This window comes from Penicillium crustosum (genome assembly GCF_028827405.1).
Source record: "Penicillium crustosum strain IBT 35664 chromosome Unknown utg000001l_segment0_segment0, whole genome shotgun sequence".
Classification (NCBI taxonomy): Eukaryota; Fungi; Ascomycota; class Eurotiomycetes; order Eurotiales; family Aspergillaceae; genus Penicillium; species Penicillium crustosum.
The window spans coordinates 4,416,129-4,436,139 of record NW_026623122.1 but is presented as its reverse complement, the minus strand read 5'-3'; the positions used below and the strand labels follow the sequence as shown (position 1 = coordinate 4,436,139).

The window sequence follows — 20,011 nt, the reverse complement described above, 5'->3', positions numbered from 1 at the left end:
GCCCTCAGCCACTTGCAAAATGTTACGCAAACCCTTCTATCCCATGTGTTTCGACTTTACGAACACAATGAATCCCGCGATCAGAGGAGGTGAGCAGAGGGTGAGCAGAAGGTGAGCAGAGGGTGAGCCGAGGGTGAGCCGAGAAAGAGTGGCACCCACTTTGTCCTCGCAGTTGGCGTTGCTCCCCTCCTCCCCCAAAGTGCATCAGCGATCTCTAAGTGCTCTCGAAATCCGTTTATCACTTGCCATCGAATTCCTTGGTCCTCTTCAGAAGCTTTTACCCTTGAAATGCTTCAGATCAAGTTTTCTCTCAATGTGAGCTAGCCACCCAATCGGAACTCGCACCATCTGACTCTTCCTTCAGGCCAATCACTATGGAGAACAAGGGAGCTTCGACTTCTTACCTGGAGAAAATTCAGAGAAAGAGGTAGGCCTGACTCTACTTAGGACCTGACGCTTATTAACCCTGTCATAGATTCTAGACGCAGTCCGCATCTCTTGTAAACTTCAGTCGATGTTGCCTATCGAAACGGTCATCAGCCTTTACAAGCAGATTCAAGCTGATGCAGACTGTTTAATCGATTATGAGGTGAAGCACAACAGCTCTGGACAATTTTCTTCATCGGCCCTGGATGGTAGCCCAAATCAAGGCCATCTTGCAGTATCGTCAGACGGGGTGGTCCAACCGAACGACCAAAACTTGTCCGGTAAAGAAGCCCAGAAACACAACGTCTCGAGGATTTGACTTAATTTACCTTTGTTTTCTAGATGTATCCGTCGACACCCGTAATCAATCTTTTCCTAACGATTTCGACAAGTATCTCCCGGACGGCCCAAACATAAACTCACCAAACAACTCGGATGTAACTTCTCACGACTCCGCCATCGATTTAGACGATGACCACCAATATACCTCGACTCGGCCTGGATCTTCAAAAACCTTGGGTACCCAATATACGAAGAACGAGACGCATATTCGTTCGGTCAGCCTAACGAGTCCAACGATTGGGCGACTGGAGAGGTCAACAAAAGTGACACCAGAGGAAATTGAATCGAGAGGCGCAACACCTGAACGCTTCCGACAATCCTTGTCGAGACCCCAGCCGACAGTTGAAGATGCTCCCGATGAGGACGAAATTGCTGCTATCAATTCAATTGGCTCTGACGACATTACCTCGAGTGAACGATACTCATTTGAACGATACTCATTAGAACCACAGCAACGAGCCGACTATGCTCCTAGCAATGCAAGGGGTAGTGACCCTGATGATTGTTCAATTTCGAATGAAAGCTTTGGGGAATCGGATATTAACTTGGCCATTGGTGATTTTGGTGATTCTATGAGGTTTTTGAGTGAAGACGAGAATTCGGTCGACTTGACCTCGAATCCCCAAGGTCGCATTTCCAGATCTATCTCTCCGCTTAATAATAATGGCCTGTCTGCGCGGCCTAAGAAGCTTTCAGATGCGTCCCACTTGCCCTTGTCAATTGGGGGTTTTCAGGCAAGCTCCAAGCGGAAGCTTTCCCTTGCTGTTGAATCTCAATCAGACCAATCCTCTAGGAACCTCAGGCCCCGCCTTGCCCTTGAGCAATTAGAGGAGCCTGAGCAACCGGAGGAGCCGGAGCAACCGGAGGAGCCGGAGCAACCGGAGGAGCCGGAGCAACCAGAGGAGCCGGAGCAACCAGAGGAGCCGGAGTAACCAGAGGAGCCGGAGCAACCAGGTGTAGCAGTTGAAGATTGTGAACCGAATGAACCTGATATTCTGGAATCGGTATATTCCCGACTGACTTTACAACAGCTAACGGAAGTCCAGCGCACCGGCGAACGCCTTCATTCACACAACCTCGCTGCCTTTTTAGAACAGTACTCCTGTACCTGGAAGGTCTCTGGTTTCTGGAGCGGCCCTTCCTGGAATGACTCAAGCTCCTCGAATGCCGCTCAAAAAGCCCAATCGTGCCAGTCTTATGACCTATTTAATGCGCCTGCATAATGAGAATGACATGCATGATGTAAAGCTACGTGTTGCTCGATGTTCTCTGTTTCTTTTTTTTGTCAGAGAAATTGAGTGTGAACGTCAACGGGGCACAGCAGAGACTGCTCTAAAAAGAAATGTTGTCAGCACGCTTTGCAACTCGAGAGGCCTGACACCAGTCGAGAAAAGAAAACTTCACAAATCTTTCCACAATGAGAAGAAAATCGGTGAGTATTGGTGGTGGTGGTGTGTGTACTACTTCGGCCCCAGCTTTCTTATTCGGTGCAGCAAAGAAGCAGGCAAAAAAATGTGAGAATTCTTTCAGTATAGTATCATCCCCCTCAACTGACAGGTATGTAGAAACAATTCCCGCTTCCCGCTGGATGCTATGATTGCATACGCCCTGCATAGGAACCCTCCTGCCGCAAAATCTTATCCCGCCCTTGATGAGGCCGTGGTCCATTTGCTGATCACGGGCAAGTTTTCCGAGAAGTTCTCACTACAAGACGTCCAAAAGTGGGGGGAATCCCCCGCCACAGAATCTATTGCGCTTAAGGCGTGGCGACCTTTTAGTACTGAAGCGGTCACTGAGGAGGCTCTCGCGAACCTGAACGAATGGAAGGCCAACCCTGCAAATCGCATGCTAACTTTCTAACCCATTCGCAAACTCTGTAGTTCCCTCTTCTGCTGAGCCATTTTGGCGTAGCGTTACCTACGTAAATGCTTAAGGGTCCTGGTGCTTTGTTGGTCAATAATAGGTTATTAGCCGCTAAAGTATATGTTTTAATATGATGCCCTGCTAGGACGCCGATATTGACTACCCGTGTATGGCCTGGCTTGCGTGCCAAGGGACATATGATCTCATTTCGGTATCCTAGGATACCGAAATATATAAACTTACCCCTTTTTTGTATTCATCAATGGTGCCTAGTTCGGACATAGCCGTCTACAGAGTGCGGGTTTCCATGAGTATGGGGCTTCCCTGTCAATGCGTACCTTACTCCCGGGGTTAGATTAGGAGATATCGCAGATCTACTGGTATGCTTCAATCTATAAAGCAGCGTTTCAGACGTCATGCAGTCACCCGCCAACGGAGCCCAAAGAGATGTACCTTTACTACTTGAATTGACGTCCGACGTGGTATTTATATTCATCTATGAAAACACGCCTCCATATAGGGATCATGAAACTAGCTAGCAACAAAGGCCCATCCTTCTAAACTGCTTCTTCCCACTTGACTGCTTCTTCTGCCCACTTGGCTGCTTCTTCAGAATCTTTGGTTTGGTGTGTTCTCTTGTAACGAAGTGTTAACAAGTGTTCGATATGGCGAAAAACCTCAATGCGTGCCCCAATAGCACCCACCGCCTTGCGAGACCATATAATGGCCTCATTGAGGTCATCTATCGTGTTTGTTTTTTCGTATAGAAGTCCGAGCTTAGTCCCGAGCTCATAGAAGCAATCCCTAAGCAAATAATAGTTAGGGCTGATGGCCTCCATTGTACTGATTGCAATGTGAGCTAGGGCGATCGCTCTGTGGAGATCAGAGGGCTCTCCGATATGTCTATATCGGGCTTCCAGGTCGCTTCCGAGGTTGCGCAGGCAATCTAACCGTAATTCATCTTGATAATCGGTAGCTTGAAGAGCCCGTTGATGTAGCGAAATCGCCGATTCGAGATCTTCTATCTTTGCCAATGTCTCGTATCGAAGATTGAAATTGAAAGCGAGCTCGACTAAGAGATCGACGAGGAAAGCAGAATCTTCAGTGGTCTCTTTAACCGCTAGGGAAAGGTACCAAATAGCATCGTTGAGATCGACGATAGTTCCTCTAGAGCCAAACCGTCTTCCAAGCCTTTCCCCGAGTTCGAACCAGTACCGTACCAAATCGTTTTGATTTGTCCTGCCAATTTGTGCAGTACGAGTAAGTTGAATCGCTCGATCAAGGTCAGGCAAAAATCCCGTAGATTGGAATCGAGCATCGAGTAGTCCCGCCAGAAGATCTAGGCACATTTTGTAGTTGGGATGGTCGTAAGTAATCATCTTGGTCGCAAGCCAAGAATAGTCGATCGCTAAGTTGAGATCAACGATATCTTCTGTTAGATGGTATCGTATATGCAGTTGCATCCCAAGGTTCTCGAGGAGCGCGGGGTCAACAGCGGCCCGAAGAGCTAGAAAGCCAAGCCGAAATGCTTCATCAACATCACCCGTCGGGTTTGTGGGCTGATTCTGAGCATGGGAACTGCTTTCTAGGGCGCCTAAGCGTGGGGAAAGCTGATCATCGCTCGTTTCGCGACGTCGGCTTTGGTCTAGGTATTGGAATCGAGATTCGAATACTCCCACTAGACGATTTAAGTGCGCTGCATAGTCGGCATAAGAAGTCGTTTTAGTCGCAAGCTGACAACACTGTACTGCTGTGTCGAGTTCATTGGGATTTTGTGTTTGCTGGTATCGAGCATCCAGCTGCATCCCAAGGTTCTGTAAGAGTGCGGGATTAACAGCGGCCTGAAGCGCTAGAAAGTCAAGCCGAACTGCTTCATCGACATCACCCGTCGGGTTTATAGGCTGATCGTGAGCTTGAGAACTGCTTTCGAGGGCGTCTAAGCGTAGGGAAAGCTGATCCTCGCTCGTTTTGCAACGTAGGGTTTGGGCTGGGCAATAGAATCGAGCATTGAGCAATTTTACTAGACGATCTAGGCGTGCTGCATAGTCGAAATCAGAAGTCGTTTTAGTCGCAAGCTGACAACACCGTACTGATGCATTGAGATCATTGGGATTTTGTGTTCGCTGGTACCGAGCATCTAGCTGCATCCCAAGGGTCTCTAAGAGAGCGGAATCAATAGCGGTCTGAAGCGCTACGATACTGTGCCGAATTGCTTCATCGATATCACACTCTGCTAGGCTTGTAAATTGATATTGAGTGCTTCCGAGGGTATCCAAGTGTGCGGGAATTCGATCATTGCTCATTTTGCGATGTGGGGTTTCGGCTGGGTATTATACAAGGTAAGCTGATGGACGGGAATGATCAAAAAAGGTACTTACAATGACAAGTCTAAGCGCCTAATGTGAGACTCGCAACAAGTGATCAGCGAGATAACAGAGCAGGCTTAAACGCGCTCTGAAGGAAGCTTGGGCCGGAGTCACGGATCTTGTGAGCAACGATGCTGAAGGATTATCGGGTATATTGAGAAAAGGGTGGGCTATCTATCACCTTTATAGTCCACCCCCATTCCAAAAAGGCTAGGTGCGAGGTGCGAGGTAAAAGGTACGAAATAGGCATCAATGTGGAATTACTCTAATTAAATGGGCCTATTACGCAAACTTTGGTTCATTGGCTTAACCAACTGATATGACGGGTGGCCTCGACAGGCCGATTCGGGCACCATGAACGATATAATGTCTATGTAGGGTATGTATTCCGAGCTATACCGTTTTAGGATTATGTGGCCTTCCGATAATGGTCAGCATGACTATGTGTGTTGTGGTCCACAGGAGAATAGAGCGCTGCCCAGTCATAAACCATCTTGCCGAGCTTTGCGACGCCACCAGTTTACCAGGGTGTATAAGATGCTTAAGAGTTAGGCCAAATTAGGAAAAGGTGGTTTGATCACTACCACGCCTATTTGGTGACCGCAATGTCCCGGTGGGTGAATACCCACATAGTTTTACGGAGCAGGACTAGCTAGGACTGCCGTTGCTGTCGACTTACCATTCAAGCATATAGCTACGGCTTTCTGAATACTGTTTAGGGCTTGAGGAATGCTCGTGACAGGGTACATAGCTAGCTCTCGCACTGCATTCAATAGAGGTAAGTATAAAGGGTGCGGATGGGCACATAGCATAACAGCAATTACTTGACCATGATAAAAACAAGCGTATTTGGACAGAAAGGCAACCTAGTGTAGCTTTATACATAGATATATGGCTAGGACGTATTGTCTAATCTGTGAGATGTTCGTAGGTTTCTAAGATAGACTCTCTTGAGAGACACAACTCTATGGCCAAGTGGAGTAACAATAATTCATGTGAGTTACATGAATCAACGGATAGAAGATGGAAAGCTGCTCTAGTTCGTGAGGGATCACCCGATTGGCCTCCACCAGACCCGATGGAGCCCCTCACGAACCGCCTATTCTTCTGTGGGTAAGGGGGAAAAGGTAACGAGAAATACAATTGTATATACTAATGTGAAGTATCAAAGAAAATGGAGCGGTGGTAAAAGGGCGTCCTTCAACATAAAGCATTCAAGAGTTCCTGTGGGGTTCCCGTCGGTTGCTGCCAATAGTGAGAACCCAACATTTCGCACTTGGCATCCCAATGGTCTCCATTCCGTAAAAGTTGAGTCATACGATATTCGCCTTGGACAACCCGCGTTTTCACAAGATTAGCAATGCCCTGGGTTTTGACAGGCCGCCCTAATTGTAAGACAAGCCTAGTCAACACCCCCTCATCGGTAATGGAAAACTCTTGATTTCGAAGCCAGTCCCTCATGATGGCAATCATTCCTAGGAGTATAGACCTCGAGAATTTACCAAGAATCGATAGACCCGCGTATATCTCAGCGAGCATAAGTTCTTGTCCGTCTCGGCCAAGCGCAAAGAGGCGTTGACAATCGCTGTGTAACTTTTTCGAAATAAGTTTGTAAGAATAACCTCCTCTGGAGGCCTGTCTGTTCGTGCGCATTATCATCAAGTCTATCGCATGTCAGCCTCTATCTCTAACTTAACAAGTCATAACACGCTTCTTACCGCTAGGGACTGTATAGACACCTGGCTTAACCGAGCATATTTCTTCTATCTTCGACGTCCGGGAAATCGAAAATAAAAAGGATTTTTCGAATAGATCCCAAATATGGTTGCAGGTCTCAGATTCCAGAAGGACTTCGTATATCCGATCAAGTGTAAAATGTGTAGTAGTGCTGCTTCCGGCGCACAGGATCCATAATTTGTTGTCGACAGGCTCGTACATAGGGCAATTCGTTGCATCGAGTTTTATGATAAAGTCTGTAGGTTATTAGCTAATATAGCCTCGCCTAGCAGGTATACTCTTTCTGACCATCTGGAACGTCATAGATGTGTGGCCCTATTCGTCTAAATATATGTAAGGATATATCAGGATCTGGGGGTCCTTGGGTTAGCTTTATAATGATGCGATAGTGGTTTGAAGAGCGTACCACAAAAAGGGAATTCCATTTTTGTTGATCTAACGCTTGCTTTTCTTTCGGAGATTTCTGGGAGAGGTCTTTGTCTTTATATACTTGAATGGGTACCTACTCTACTCACATCCTAGAAATATTTGACATTCCATAATAGCCTTGACAAGCTGGTACGTTGCAGAAATCGTTTTAATTCCACAAGCTGATGTATGTGGCTTCCTGGGATACTGTGTAAAGCTCAAAAGCCCCTGCGGAATAGTGTACTTCGTAGGGGCTAGGAACAGAGTAAAATGCAAGGCCATTATTTGATGGCCTCACTAATCGCCTACCGGCACCGATCTTGCCAAAATATGTAATATCTAAACCAAAAGTATTGATAGGAATGTTAATTTACGATGATTGGATTATTTTCTATATAGTGTTCAGCTAGTAACTAGGGCATTGTTGCTTTAGGTTAAAGAGTAACGCTGAGCCAATCATTTTCCTATACTGGGCCCTTATGTCATTGGCCAGCTGCTACTCCTTTCCCCACCCTAGAATAACAGTAACTACTGTCGTTGGAAAGGGATCAGGGACTGTCCAAGGGTCAATAATCTGCCAAGTTATATTTCATTTTATTGGGAAAATCACTTTAGTGAAGTCCCTCATAAGGGTAGAAGAATTTGCAGAAACGCCAGTGCTAAAGCTATAGGTTTCCATTCCATTCCACATCCGCTCAAATTCGAAGAATAGGCATCCAATTTAGAGAGTAATTTGTAGAATATCGTGATATTTCTGTTTATGAAATTTGTATCGGGACTTATGAATCTGGCCACGAAAGTTAGCCATATGATTATACCGCGAAAGTGCCGGGAATATTTCCACACTGGCCGATCGGTCACTAGAGGTCCGGCTATCGAAAATTAGATTACTTCAACAAGCCTGAGAATGAAGAAGAGTACTTACTGAAGACTCGGTCCTTGACTAATGTTTGACAACATGATCACAGCCAGTTTGTTGTTTTTCAAACACATAGTTGACCATTCAGGTGATGGGTGTTTCTCTCCCATGCAAGTAATCCTGCCTTTGACAAATTCAATGCCTGGAGGGATGCCAGGAAGCACAATAGTCTCACAGTCTGTGTTGTCATCAAATTTCATGGAGATGGCTTGGGGTCGGGTTGCTAGCAAGTGAAATGTGAGAAGGTAATAGAAAAGGCTTGCAGTTTGCAGGAAAACCCACAAATATAATTTTCAAGTGGTTTAGTGCGTGTCCGTGGCAGTCTCTCTGTTTGGTTTGAAATGCAAACTGGTAGAGGCTTTGTGACGTTATATGCAACTTCCGAGTTTTGAAGCTTATATACCGCTGGTTCAGTTCTCGTATACGGGCTGGGAACAGTGGGGACAGTTTGATCCAGGCGTTCTCTATTTTGTTCTCCTTCTGATATCCAGAGGGATTGTATCCAGTTCGGAAGAAGAGACCGGAGCGATTCAGAAGACAGGCAGTGCATGAGGTCGGTTGGACAGCCAGCTTCTGATAGTGTAGAATAATTTGCGTTCAAAGCGTCAGTGGAGATGGAAGGCTTCAAACATCAGCTGGGTTTCTTGGTTCGGGTCTAGCGGGTCCGCCTATGCATGAGTAGAATCATGCGAGTTGCCCGGGGAGGTAAAGAGGGGAGATATGCAACTCAAAAGCATACACCGAACTTTAGGTAGGCTCAAGCAGATAATATTCTCGCCACTGAGAGATATCAATACTTCTCGAATTTTATATGCCATCAATTATAAAGCTCATATGTAAGCTACTAGCGGCAGCCTAGCACCAGACTGCAAGCACGAACATGCATGGACCTTTGAAAGCACTAGTATCATACCCCATCCACGTATCTTGAGTCCATTTTCGCCTCTCTGGCCTTGCATATGCTGGCTTTGTCGACACGGGTATCTGTAGTGGCCAGAAGAAGAAGTTGGCACGCGAAAAGAGGAGCGTACGTGCATGTGAGCTCATGCGTTGGGCAGATGCTGCCCCGCAATTGATTGGGCGTGACAGGGGTATGGGTTGGGAGCCCATACCCCTGTCACGCCCAATCATTCTTTGTTAGTAGATTTCGTGTTGACTCGCTTTCCCCGCTGTCTCCCAGTGGTCTGAACCATCTATTCTACATCGTACTTCATCTTTCCTTGAGCGCGAGATGGAACCCAGCAATGCTTCCGACTATGTCGCCGATTTGGAGAGGCAGATTTATGGCCTTCGGCAGATACTGAGAGAATGGACGCCTTACGTCCCACCGCATGTCCTTGTGCGATCTCAAATTCCACGCGAAATCACCTCATCTCATCTTCTCCGGCCTCCCGTTTCTCAACCCCTTTCAGCGACCAAGCGTAAGGGGGTTTCGCTATCGGGTTCATCTCGGTCAGAAGAAACGTGGAAGAAACCTTTAGAAAATTTCATCAACAGGATCCCTTGCGCAGAAAAGTGGTCTGGTGCCGTATCTCTCCCTCAAATTTCCATTCTGGATTCATTATTCCAAAACGAAAATTGCCTAAGAGACAGTGATTCCCCAACATCAACTATCCGTTCTCGGCACTCAGACATCATTCAAACTCTTGGGGCTTATGCTTCGCTCGCACAAAAATGCGCCGGCAATGCGAAGTGGGCGAAATCTATGGCATCCTATCAGAATTTCTTGCTAGGTGCGCTTTGCCATGTTGCATGTTGTCTTGGTGTGGATCCAAAATCGGTGAACCAGATGATGGGATATATTTCAAAAGGCGGAGCCAACCATCTTCAGGAACTTCGGCATGGTGCGGCTTGGGGGGCCGAGGCAATTGACCGGCTTCAAGCAGAGAGCGGTTGGGATATCAGAAGTGGTGATATCTTGTTTTACTGTCAGGCTTCTTGCCAATCGGGTTCATATGGAGCTGACACATGGATCTAGTTACCCCGACCTTTACTTCATTGAGGTACTGGGCGAAAGCAACCCAATCGATATCCATGTTTACGGACCACCTGAAAAAAGATCAATATAAGAAAAGCCCAGCGAGTTTGCATTCAAACCATCTCTCTGTTCCATGCATCATCAAATGCATATTTGGCAAAAGTGTCCAGTACGTCTATGAACCGTTTCGCTTGTCGCTTTTTACTTACAATTAGCCTCTAGATTTTCCGACGTGTGTAATGCTCTACACTGCAATTTTGATATTGCTCTGGAATCGTTTGCAAAATGGTACCTAGATCCATTTGGTTCAGATGCCATGGATGAACTGGAAAGACAAAGGCTCTTCTTTCCCGTGCATCAGTTTTCCCTGGACAGACAAGCTGATTTTGGGGTGGAATCCCAAACCGAAAGGGACTCGCAGCCTGCAAGTGACTTACTGCACAAAGCGCGGAAAAGACGTCGCATTGACAGCAGGACCGATTCAAATCTAGACGGCCCGTCTCCCAATCCAATTCTGTCGACCAATGTAGTACAACTACAGACAACCTCTGTGGAAGATCCCAATCATTTCATTCCAAATCTATCGGGTGAGCCTTCCGGGCAATGAGATCCATCAACATGATACTGACTCCCACAGACCAGGAGAGAGCTTCCCTGAGCAGGAATCCAAGCCCTGAGGGTTTCCCACAGCAAGTGACATGTGACCATCGACTTCGACTTGTTAGTCCAGATCCGCAATATACAGTCCACGGACGTCAGACGGCATGTTCGCTCCCCCAAATTCACCAAGATGACTCACGTAGGTCATTGATTGTCGACTGGTCAATATCTCGACAGCTAACAGAACATATAGACTCACGCGATCTGTATTTGACATGTCCTCCGGATTTTGCAGATGCAGAAACATTTTCTTATTCTCTTCCATCTTTCAATGCCATATCTGAGATACCTGTTTTACCGCATTCCGGCTTCTCAGCTCCTCAAGAAACGGCAGCGCTTCCATCTACTTCATTTGACTATTGTATACCATCCTTCTCCCAAATAACAGGTATTCCCTTACCTGAACAATGACCCATCTCTTGGAGGAGACTATCATATAGTCTCTTTGCTCCAGGTCACCACACAGACACACGAATTCAATATTTCTATCAACCCACTCCATTCTATCGAGTCACCGGTCGCTAGTGGGATGTTTGCGTCGTGATTGACAAGAGACACATTTGCATTGTCTTCGTGTAAAAGGATCACTGTTAGAGTGCCGTAGGGTTCCCGCGGGGATGCTCCGTTCGCGAATTGTATCAAGCTGGTTTTCATATTCTGGCCCAAGGTCAGCTGTATGGGACATGAATGAAAATCAATAACGAAATTCCACACCTCCTTTTGGAAAGGCTGGAGAAGATCTGCCGGAATGTTTCGACATAACCTCATGTGTGGCGCATCATCTTTCGCTGAAAATTCCGCCTTTGGAAGCCAGTTTCTTAATTTTTCGCAAGGGTCCTGCTCAGGTTTTTTCAGAGCCGGTCGAAGGTAGGCCATAGGTCCATTCATTGAACAGCCACTAGCAACGCTATTGAGCTATTGAGGGAGCAGATAAAGTTCTGCTTCACTGCTTGTTTTCGGTTGAGATAATCGAGTTGATCCTTGTCCTTCTACGAGCGACGAGGCGGGGTTGGGCACAACAGAATAGAGCACGTGAACAATTATTTGACCCCACCACAGTGCTCCGCAATGGACCGATACTTGGAATCTCTAATAATATTTTTGCATTTACTGTCCAAGGATCCTCCTCATTTAATCCTGTTACAAAAGTGGCCACGCAGCCTGACAAGAAGTTTTTATACCGTGATCCTTATAGCGAAGATGGTTGGCGGGAGCTTCGTTTTGGGTTTCTAATGAATGCTGAAAATTGATTGGCTTTTTAAAGTTGAAATCCAATCTTCTGTTGAATTGTATTTCCATCAAAAATTTGCTGAATTTCAATGTTTTCTTTCTATGTAACGCGCGCGAAAGGCAGATGTAACCTCGTGCTGAAACAAACAAACACCCTTTATCGTCATCAGTATCAAACACACATCCATTAAGGATAGCGAATGACTAATCACCTAGGTCAGTGAATGTGTACTGGAGAGCAGTCTATTCCATTCACTCTACGGTTTCACCTAACACCTGCACTGCCTAAAATCCAAATATTGTTACTTCAAGCCGGATGATTTTCTTAATAGAGGCACTCAATGAGCAAGGGAAATTAGCGCTCTTTTCGGGCCGTGATCTAGTGAAGGCGCCAACCACCTTCAATTACTTAGTTGGCAAGAGCCAAGAAACTAATCAGCTAGCAATATTCAAGAGACGATCAAATTCAAGGAGACTCATACGAAAATAGAAAATAAGAATAAAGGAGAATTAGCAGCAGTTTCGTAATGGGCGTCTCGCCGTGAAATGCAACCTGCGCACAAAAATTTCATTTGTACACCAATCAGCGTCAAACGTGCATTTTGGCGCGCGGTACCTTCTATGCACGTAGACACATGCAACACCAACTTGGCATATTGACGAGAATGGTCCGAGCCATGATGAAGTCCTTGATGTTTCTGCTCAACATATAAAGAGACTTGTACGAGGTAACAGCCCTCACTCATCAAGAAGACCTCAATAGCTTTTTCAGTTACCACAACATTTCAAAACTCTTTAAATATGTCTTTCAGTGTTTACACGGCCGAATATCTTGGTGCACCTAACCATGAAGCCATTTACATTGAAATCAACCCCACCGCCCCCCAAATGTCTGAAAGAGGACGTCTCTATCATGTCACTGGGAATTTACTCCAGGGTATGAGATACGACCCAAGAGGTTCCTTTGACCCTGAGCTCTCGGCGTCTTATGTTCCAGGCACGAAGAAAATCATTGGATCCATTGCACACACAGATTTGCCCAGATTCGAGACGGAGTGTTGCAGAGCAGTCGAGGCGCCTCGAGCCCAGTTGACGCTTGGGGGCAAACAATTGTATCCTGGTACACCACTTTATCGTTGTGGAGACTGGTTGCGAGATGTTCAGAAATTGGCATTTGAAAAGGGCATCTTAAAGCGGTAGAATGAGGTAAGTCAGTCAAGTCCATTTATCAAGGTACAACGTCTGACGGACTGGATCCGAAAGCAAGCGCACTGGTGCCTCAGGGCCCTTGTAAAATATGTTCTCTCTACAGGTGAACGTATTTTCCAACATACCACGACTCTGGGTCACAAGCTCAATTTTGTTCTTTCCTCCTGTTCCCCCAGTGAATCTATGCTTCTCACTATATAAGCGTGAGATTCACAGTGAGATTAATTTAAACGATCTCTTCTCTCTGGTTGGGGTGTTGAAAAGAGACCGAGAGGTTGATTTCGCGTACAAGAAAATGTAAAATGCAGAGTCTATGGCTTTCCTTTTTGACGACTAAGACTAATGTTTTATATTTTCCCAATGTACCATCAGTAAAAGACCGACGAGTAGACAACTTGCATCATTAGGTATTCAATCGGGTACTGATCAAATATGTCCGGGATAAGCTCAAGCCAGTCCGGTTTCATTTGACAATACAAGGTTGAATTGCAAAAATCCCAAAACTCGGGGTACCAGCCTGACAAATTCCAGTCGATCAGAGTAACTTTGAAGTCTGCATCTCCATTGTTGCAAACCCCTTTTCGCTCCACAATTATGTTCTTCGGTTGCAGATCTCCATGAGTAAAGACAATTCGATGGTTCTTGAGAGTGCGGTTGACCATTTCTTTCAACAATCGAATGTAGTGTGGAGACTGCATTTGGCCCAGTCTCTCCAGTATTCCTTGGTTCATCTGCTTCTGGTCCTTGAATGGCCCGGAAATGATTGGGTTGTTATCAGGGGTTGAAAGAACACCGTCGATGTAAGGCGTGCCATTCAAGTTCCCAAAGTAGCCAGGTGATGGTATTGCTCGCAGTTCATTGATCGCCTGTCTGATCCTCTGGCTGATCGTCGTCTTCTCAGTTGGGGTGAGCGATGGCAGTAATTTCTGCAAGTCTGTACCAGGGACGAAATCCATAACGACATATCTTTTCTGGGTCTCTGGGTCGATGAAGTTGGCGTGAACCTTTGGTACAGGAACCTTGCTGTTGGCTGCAACAAATTTCATGTTCTCAGCTTCCAAAGGCGGGATCGAATACCCGATTTTGACCGCGAAGCGTTCCTTCACTCGAACCACTTTGATGGCATTTGTTCGTATACTAAGGACATCGGTCGATGCCTCAATGTCGGCAATAGTTGGTAGTTCAATGATCGATTGAAGCTCGTTATCCATCTCGGTGAACAAAAATGATGCCGCCGAAGTGCAACAAAGGATTTCACGGGCTTTATGTATTGTTCGACAAGAGCAAACAGTGCAAACATAACACCGTCATAACACGTGATGAATTCCAGTCGGCCATTGGTTTATCACTGGAAAAAAAAAGGGCTTGCCGCGAGTATGACAAGCACGACCAACGTTAAGCCCAATTTGCCAGCATCAGCTGATACTGTTATGGGCTTCGACTGACTGACGTGCTGTACCCTGCATAGGCCCCAGAGAGTTGGATCCTGCGTCACGTGACGTATATAGGTCTGTAGGAGTGGAGTGAACTGTCGAATGCCAAGGTTAGTTTACATGGTTGAGACAGGGTAAAATACCCAGAAAATCATGTGACCGATGGTACAAGCGATACAGTACAAAAGTATATGTTACAGTTAGTCATCATGGTCCGCACAGATTGTTTATTTTCGCGGTTTTGTCATTTTTGTTAGTTAGAGAGCTCAATACCACTGAGGTTACCCGTACATTGTTGTACCGCCAGATTTCCGTCATGAACAAATGTATAAGTCGGGCAACAGAACTATTGTGGATCCTCACGAAAGGATAAGGTACTTGAATGGACAGAGTGATCTGAGAAGACTAGGCAGCCTGAGTGGACAGAGTAGTCTAGTGTTACTCCCCCCATTTTTGTTTTAAGCGGTACTTCGTGCGTGGTTCCCCAGCTCGCTGCCAATCACTCCTTGAAAAGTAATTGTATTGATTTGATGATATCCCTCAACTACCCCCTTGGCCGTCACAGATATAGTCTGGAAGAGTGCCTGTCAGTAGGCGACGACTAGAACTACCGAGTACTTTGTTAACCAGTTAGTTAGTTAATGCAAAGGAGGCCTGGCAACAACTCGACCTTAGTAAGGTCTATCACAGGGTATGCCACGGAGGGTGCAGGCTATTATTGAATCTAATGGACGGTACACTGAATATTAGTTATTTGAATAATTACCATAATTTTTGTGTGGTAGAATAATGGCGGGAAATGGCGGTGACTGAGGGGGATAACAGACATGGTGCTGCCTACTTTGGTCTAGTGGCACTATCAGCGAGATTAAGAGATACGCTAACCACATTTTGACCATCTCTAAAACACATTGAAATACTAGGTACGTTGTGTATTACAGGTGGGGATCAGTGGGACTAGGTGGAGATTCGGGGATGCCAATAAAATAAACCATATGCCCTCAAGAATGCGAGGGCTTCAAATTAGACTGACTGAGCGGTCTTTATGACCGCCAATCCTACAATGACTGCTTTGGTGGAGAGCAAGCATATCACCGCAAAGGCAGCGAGTCCGCGTCTTGTTAAATGTTCCTTACCGCCGGGCGGTGCGGGAAGATGGAAAGTCCGAGATTTCACCTAACGTATGCATGCGTACTTCAGACGGAAAGGCCCCAGCCTCCTGTTTTTGGAGGGAGAGAAAACGGCCAATGTTGCCAGGAGGACAGTACCCGAAGGTTGTTTATAATAAATGAGATATATCAAGGGAAAAGATAAAACTGAGTCATCATAGAACCGTCTATGTGGCTGTGGCAATGCAAGATCTGACAAGGCGAAGAAATTTGTCAACTGAGCTATCTCTTTCCATAAATATTGTGCTCATCTTGTAGATGCTCATCTAGTTCATCTTCTGTCGCATAATCAGGAGGAGATGAGCAGATATGGCAAACGTGATGGTTGAGGGAGTCTCTAATATGCTGCTGTCTGGCTGAAAAAAAGAGGAAAGCTTTTTTAGCATCGGGGGCAGTAAGACGCCATCTTTTTCCGTGAATTGAAAGCTGTGTTCCTGAAATTCAACTTCCGGGCGACTCGAGTGTTCTTTGACTGTCTTCTGCGGGGTATTGGGAGGGGGCATAGCTCAGCCAGCTGGACCGGCCCGAGTCTAAGACCTGATTGGAACTAGCCCCGACCGGGTGAAATATAACGCGAAATGGCATGGCCGATTCTGCGCATTACGGGGCATGGATGCTTGCTGCCTATGTCTGCTGGTAGAGGCCGACTACCGTGCAGTGCCGATTTTGTGCGTCCACTCAACAAATCCTCTCCAATGACTAGTAGACTAGTAGACTAGTAGAGAGAAGAGATGCTGTCTTCGTCAGTAGTTTTTCTAATCTGTAGGGTACTGACGACGCGAAAATTGGCTGTGTTTCTAACGTCAACTCAGCCTTTCACGCAGATCCACGGTTGTAATCCCTTTCACTCCGTTGCTTCGTTTCGGGGCATTTCACCTGGCTAGGCATACAAGTTCCCCTTTATACCATATTCCCCAGGCCTACGATCCAAATGCCCTTCTTGCTTGTTGGCTTATGTTAGCCACGGCGATACATAAGGTGGTCATCACGTGCACTTCACTGTCCCTGGCCGTGAGGTATGAATCAGCCAAAGTAACAAAAAGTGGTGCCTGACTTTTTGCGCTCAAAACTTGCAGAAATTTTAGGACCTCGATATAATGTATAAAGTGGCTTTTTGCTGAGTTCGAACTGCGAGGATTTGTATTTAGTTCCTGGTGTTGCTCCATTAAAAAGGCCAAAGCGTGTTGGTGCCTTTCGTGCCTTAGGCATGAATCGACTCGAGCCAAGGGGTGAGTAAGCTGGTTGGTAAACATCTGGACGCATTCCGCCTTGACGGGTCACTCTCCCGAGCCAGACAGCGAACTCCCTACCATGTTGACTTTGATTTACATCATTCGATTATTTACCGAATAGTGATTTCAACAAGCAATGGAAGAAACAATCGCCGATCTACGACGTCAGCTTGAGGAGGAGAGACAGGCGCGAGAAGAGGCACAGCGCCGTGAAGAGAAAGAGAGACAGGCGCGAGGAGAGGCAGAGCGTCGTGAAGAAGAAGAGAAAAAGGCGCGAGAAGAGGCAGAGCGGCGAGTGGAGCCTAATACACTGTTTCGCCTTCTCGATCGCTGTCACAACTCTTTATCGCAAGCGATCCGAGTCGAGACGGATGCAACCCTCACGACTCAGGGCGATGCGACCGACCCAGTGAACAGACTTTATCCCAAGCGCATAGTCCCTTGGCTTGATTTCCCTCAGCTCCAGGAGCAAGTCTGGAGGAAATTCGACCGCACGGCTGCCTTTACCTCGCGCCCTCTCTTCCCTTCTGATACCCAAATAGATTATGTCGTTACGAATATCCAGAACAGGTCGATTTATTCGGAAGCGTCCCTTCGAAATTTTGAGCGAGACACGGTGGATAATTTTGTTGAAATGGTTATCAAGGCCTTGCGAGATGATGAAGCCTTTCGACATGAGTTTGGAATCCAAGGCCAAGTCACCTTTTACGACCGCGCGAACCCATCGGAAATTTCGCTGAAGAACGGCTTGGAGCAAATGAATCTTCAGGGCACGCGAACACCCCACCGACTCGCGAACACTAAGCCTGGGTGGGGCAGAGGAAGGGGAAGAAAAGGGGCACAGGGAAAAAGGAGGGATGGCACTGCACGAAGACGTAATCGTCGTGCCGACCAGTTCTGCGTGCACCTTGTGGCTGATGAACGACAAATACCAGTATATGCGGTGGAGTTCAAAGCACCGCACAAGGTGACAATCCCCGAATTGGTGGCAGGTCTACACCAGATGGATCCAGCTCGCGATGTCATTAACCAGGAAGGCGATACGTTTGAGTTTTATGCCACCTGCCTCGTCGCCGCTGTGGTCACTCAGATATTCTCATATATGATCGACAGTGGGGTCCAATACGGCTACATCTGCACCGGGGAGGCTTTTGTTTTTCTCCATATCCCGGAGGATGATCCCACAGTTGTTCAATATTTTATGTGTATCCCGAATCAGGACGTGCAGGCGGACGATGAATTGCGCCTCCACCGGACCGCCATCGGTCAGGTGCTTGCATTCACCCTTCAAGCGCTAGCCGCCGAAGCTCCGTCTCAAGAGTGGCATGATGTGGCATATGATACGCTAAAGACCTGGGAGGTCGAATACCTGGATGTGTTGAGAAAAATCCCCGAGACTCTCCGTAAAGACCCTCGAGCCTCCAATTATCGACCCTCGCACTGGAAAATAGAGCCGAAGACGCACAATACACGATCCCGTGCTCGCTGCGAACCAGACATGTCTACTCCAAAGCATTCGTCGACCGAAGGCAGCGGCAGTGATGAAGAATCGTATTCGCCATCCATCGCAGCAGCGACTCGCAGCAGGTCGAGCCGCGACCGAGGCAACAACCGTCAATCGACTAAGGAAAGCGAAAGCACACGAGCCGGTCGGGGCAACAAACAGACCTCTCGAAAAGACAGGCAATCTACACGACCCTACTGCACAATTGCCTGCATCCGCGGCATGGTCAACCGAGACCCTCTAGATAAAGAATGCCCTAACTGGAAACTCCACAGTGGACAGAGACACCCCATGGGACCGCATGAGTTCACACGCCGGCTTCACTGTCAACTTGCCCGAAACCGAAACCATGGGTTTGAACAACTCCACGTCTGTGGTCGGACGGGTTACCTCGTTAAAGCTACCCTTCTATCACACGGATATACTGTGGTCATTAAAGCTACCATAGTGGAGAAGCAGCATCGCCTTCAAGCGGAGGCGGACAATTATCGTCACCTCAGGAGCTTGCAAGGACATCATATCCCCGTCTGTCTTGGATCCTTCCAGCCACGGGTCGCGTATTGGTACCATGGTGAAATAATGGCCGAGATGATGGTCTTGAGCTGGTCAGGAACGCGGCTTCAGCATATAATTAATGACGAGAATTCCAGTTTCTTCAACCAGGAGCGCAAGAAAGCTCTGACCGTGCTCCGGTCGCACGGAGTTGTCCACAACGACAGTGAGTGGCGCAATATGTTGTGGGATGACCTCAGTGGCCAGTTAATTGTCATTGACTTAGAGGATGTGAAATTGTTGAAGCGCCGTCGGGTTCTTGAATCAACTTCTGGCAATACCTGGCGTAGTTATCGCGTCGGCACGGGGAAAGCAAGCAAAAGCTCTTGTCTAGCTCGACAGTTCCCTACATATGATGACCATCAGACCACAGACCACCGCGTTAGTCGACTCGGTTGACGACCGTACCGTCAGATCATGGGGCGGGAGGAATTATGTTTACATTATTGGCTTAGTTATCGCATAATGCATGATAATTATGCGTTCCTGCACAAGTTTGCTAGAGTGTCACCTCAAGAAGGTCGGGTGCTCATCATGACAACAAATCATATCGAACACCTGGAGGAAGAAATTATTCGGTTAGGGTTAGGTTAGACAAAAAAGTGCTTCGTCAAGGTGTTCGATATGATTTGTTGTCATGAGGAGCACCCGACCTTCTTGAGGTGACATCAACGCTGTGTCGGCGTCCGGTAATAAGGGATATCGAACTGATTCGGGCTGCAGCCTGGCGGTCAAGAATAGGACGGGATACCTTCATAGTATTCAAGGTTTCGCAAAAAAAGGCAGTCACAAGGCGGTTGTAACTTCCATGGGAGGCAATCGGACGCTCCATGAATGCATCCAAAAGTAGCACCACATCAAATTGTTTCGCGATCTTGAATATGCGCTTGAGCCTTGCCCAATGCATTAGGGCTCTGTGGTCAACATCAAGTTCCTCCGCGGAGATCTAGCTTCTCTTAGCGCGAGCATTGGCCAAACAGGAC

The 20,011-nt window shown here is 47.0% G+C and overlaps 7 protein-coding genes across 7 annotated transcripts; 4 read left to right on the top strand and 3 right to left on the bottom strand.

Moving 5' to 3' along the window:
* Nucleotides 1–288: 288 nt before the first annotated feature.
* N7487_001657 (uncharacterized protein) lies at nucleotides 289–1,700 on the top strand (the record flags this gene model as incomplete). Its single annotated transcript, XM_056869405.1, has 4 exons — nucleotides 289–315; nucleotides 365–427; nucleotides 476–707; nucleotides 769–1,700. 4 exons carry the CDS (start codon nucleotides 289–291, stop codon nucleotides 1,698–1,700), a joined length of 1,254 nt encoding a protein of 417 aa, XP_056734189.1.
* Nucleotides 1,701–2,185: 485 nt separating this feature from the next.
* On the top strand, nucleotides 2,186–2,628 carry N7487_001656 (uncharacterized protein; the record flags this gene model as incomplete). The annotated part of the gene is made up of 2 exons (XM_056869404.1): nucleotides 2,186–2,325; nucleotides 2,385–2,628. The coding sequence occupies 2 exons, from the start codon at nucleotides 2,186–2,188 to the stop codon at nucleotides 2,626–2,628; spliced, it is 384 nt and encodes a 127-aa protein (XP_056734188.1).
* A 560-nt stretch (nucleotides 2,629–3,188) lies between these two features.
* Nucleotides 3,189–4,934, bottom strand: N7487_001655 (uncharacterized protein; the record flags this gene model as incomplete). The annotated part of the gene is made up of 1 exon (XM_056869403.1): nucleotides 3,189–4,934. One exon carries the CDS (start codon nucleotides 4,932–4,934, stop codon nucleotides 3,189–3,191), a length of 1,746 nt encoding a protein of 581 aa, XP_056734187.1.
* Nucleotides 4,935–6,689: 1,755 nt separating this feature from the next.
* Nucleotides 6,690–7,057, bottom strand: N7487_001654 (uncharacterized protein; the record flags this gene model as incomplete). Its single annotated transcript, XM_056869402.1, has 2 exons — nucleotides 7,023–7,057; nucleotides 6,690–6,970 (listed from the first exon to the last, which is right to left on the bottom strand). The coding sequence occupies exon 2, from the start codon at nucleotides 6,933–6,935 to the stop codon at nucleotides 6,690–6,692; it is 246 nt and encodes an 81-aa protein (XP_056734186.1). The 5' UTR covers nucleotides 6,936–6,970; nucleotides 7,023–7,057.
* Nucleotides 7,058–12,730: 5,673 nt separating this feature from the next.
* On the top strand, nucleotides 12,731–13,129 carry N7487_001653 (uncharacterized protein; the record flags this gene model as incomplete). Its single annotated transcript, XM_056869401.1, has 1 exon — nucleotides 12,731–13,129. The coding sequence occupies one exon, from the start codon at nucleotides 12,731–12,733 to the stop codon at nucleotides 13,127–13,129; it is 399 nt and encodes a 132-aa protein (XP_056734185.1).
* A 377-nt stretch (nucleotides 13,130–13,506) lies between these two features.
* Nucleotides 13,507–14,349, bottom strand: N7487_001652 (aminoglycoside phosphotransferase family protein; the record flags this gene model as incomplete). Its single annotated transcript, XM_056869400.1, has 1 exon — nucleotides 13,507–14,349. The coding sequence occupies one exon, from the start codon at nucleotides 14,347–14,349 to the stop codon at nucleotides 13,507–13,509; it is 843 nt and encodes a 280-aa protein (XP_056734184.1).
* A 2,759-nt stretch (nucleotides 14,350–17,108) lies between these two features.
* Nucleotides 17,109–19,427, top strand: N7487_001651 (uncharacterized protein; the record flags this gene model as incomplete). The annotated part of the gene is made up of 1 exon (XM_056869399.1): nucleotides 17,109–19,427. One exon carries the CDS (start codon nucleotides 17,109–17,111, stop codon nucleotides 19,425–19,427), a length of 2,319 nt encoding a protein of 772 aa, XP_056734183.1.
* Nucleotides 19,428–20,011: the final 584 nt, after the last annotated feature.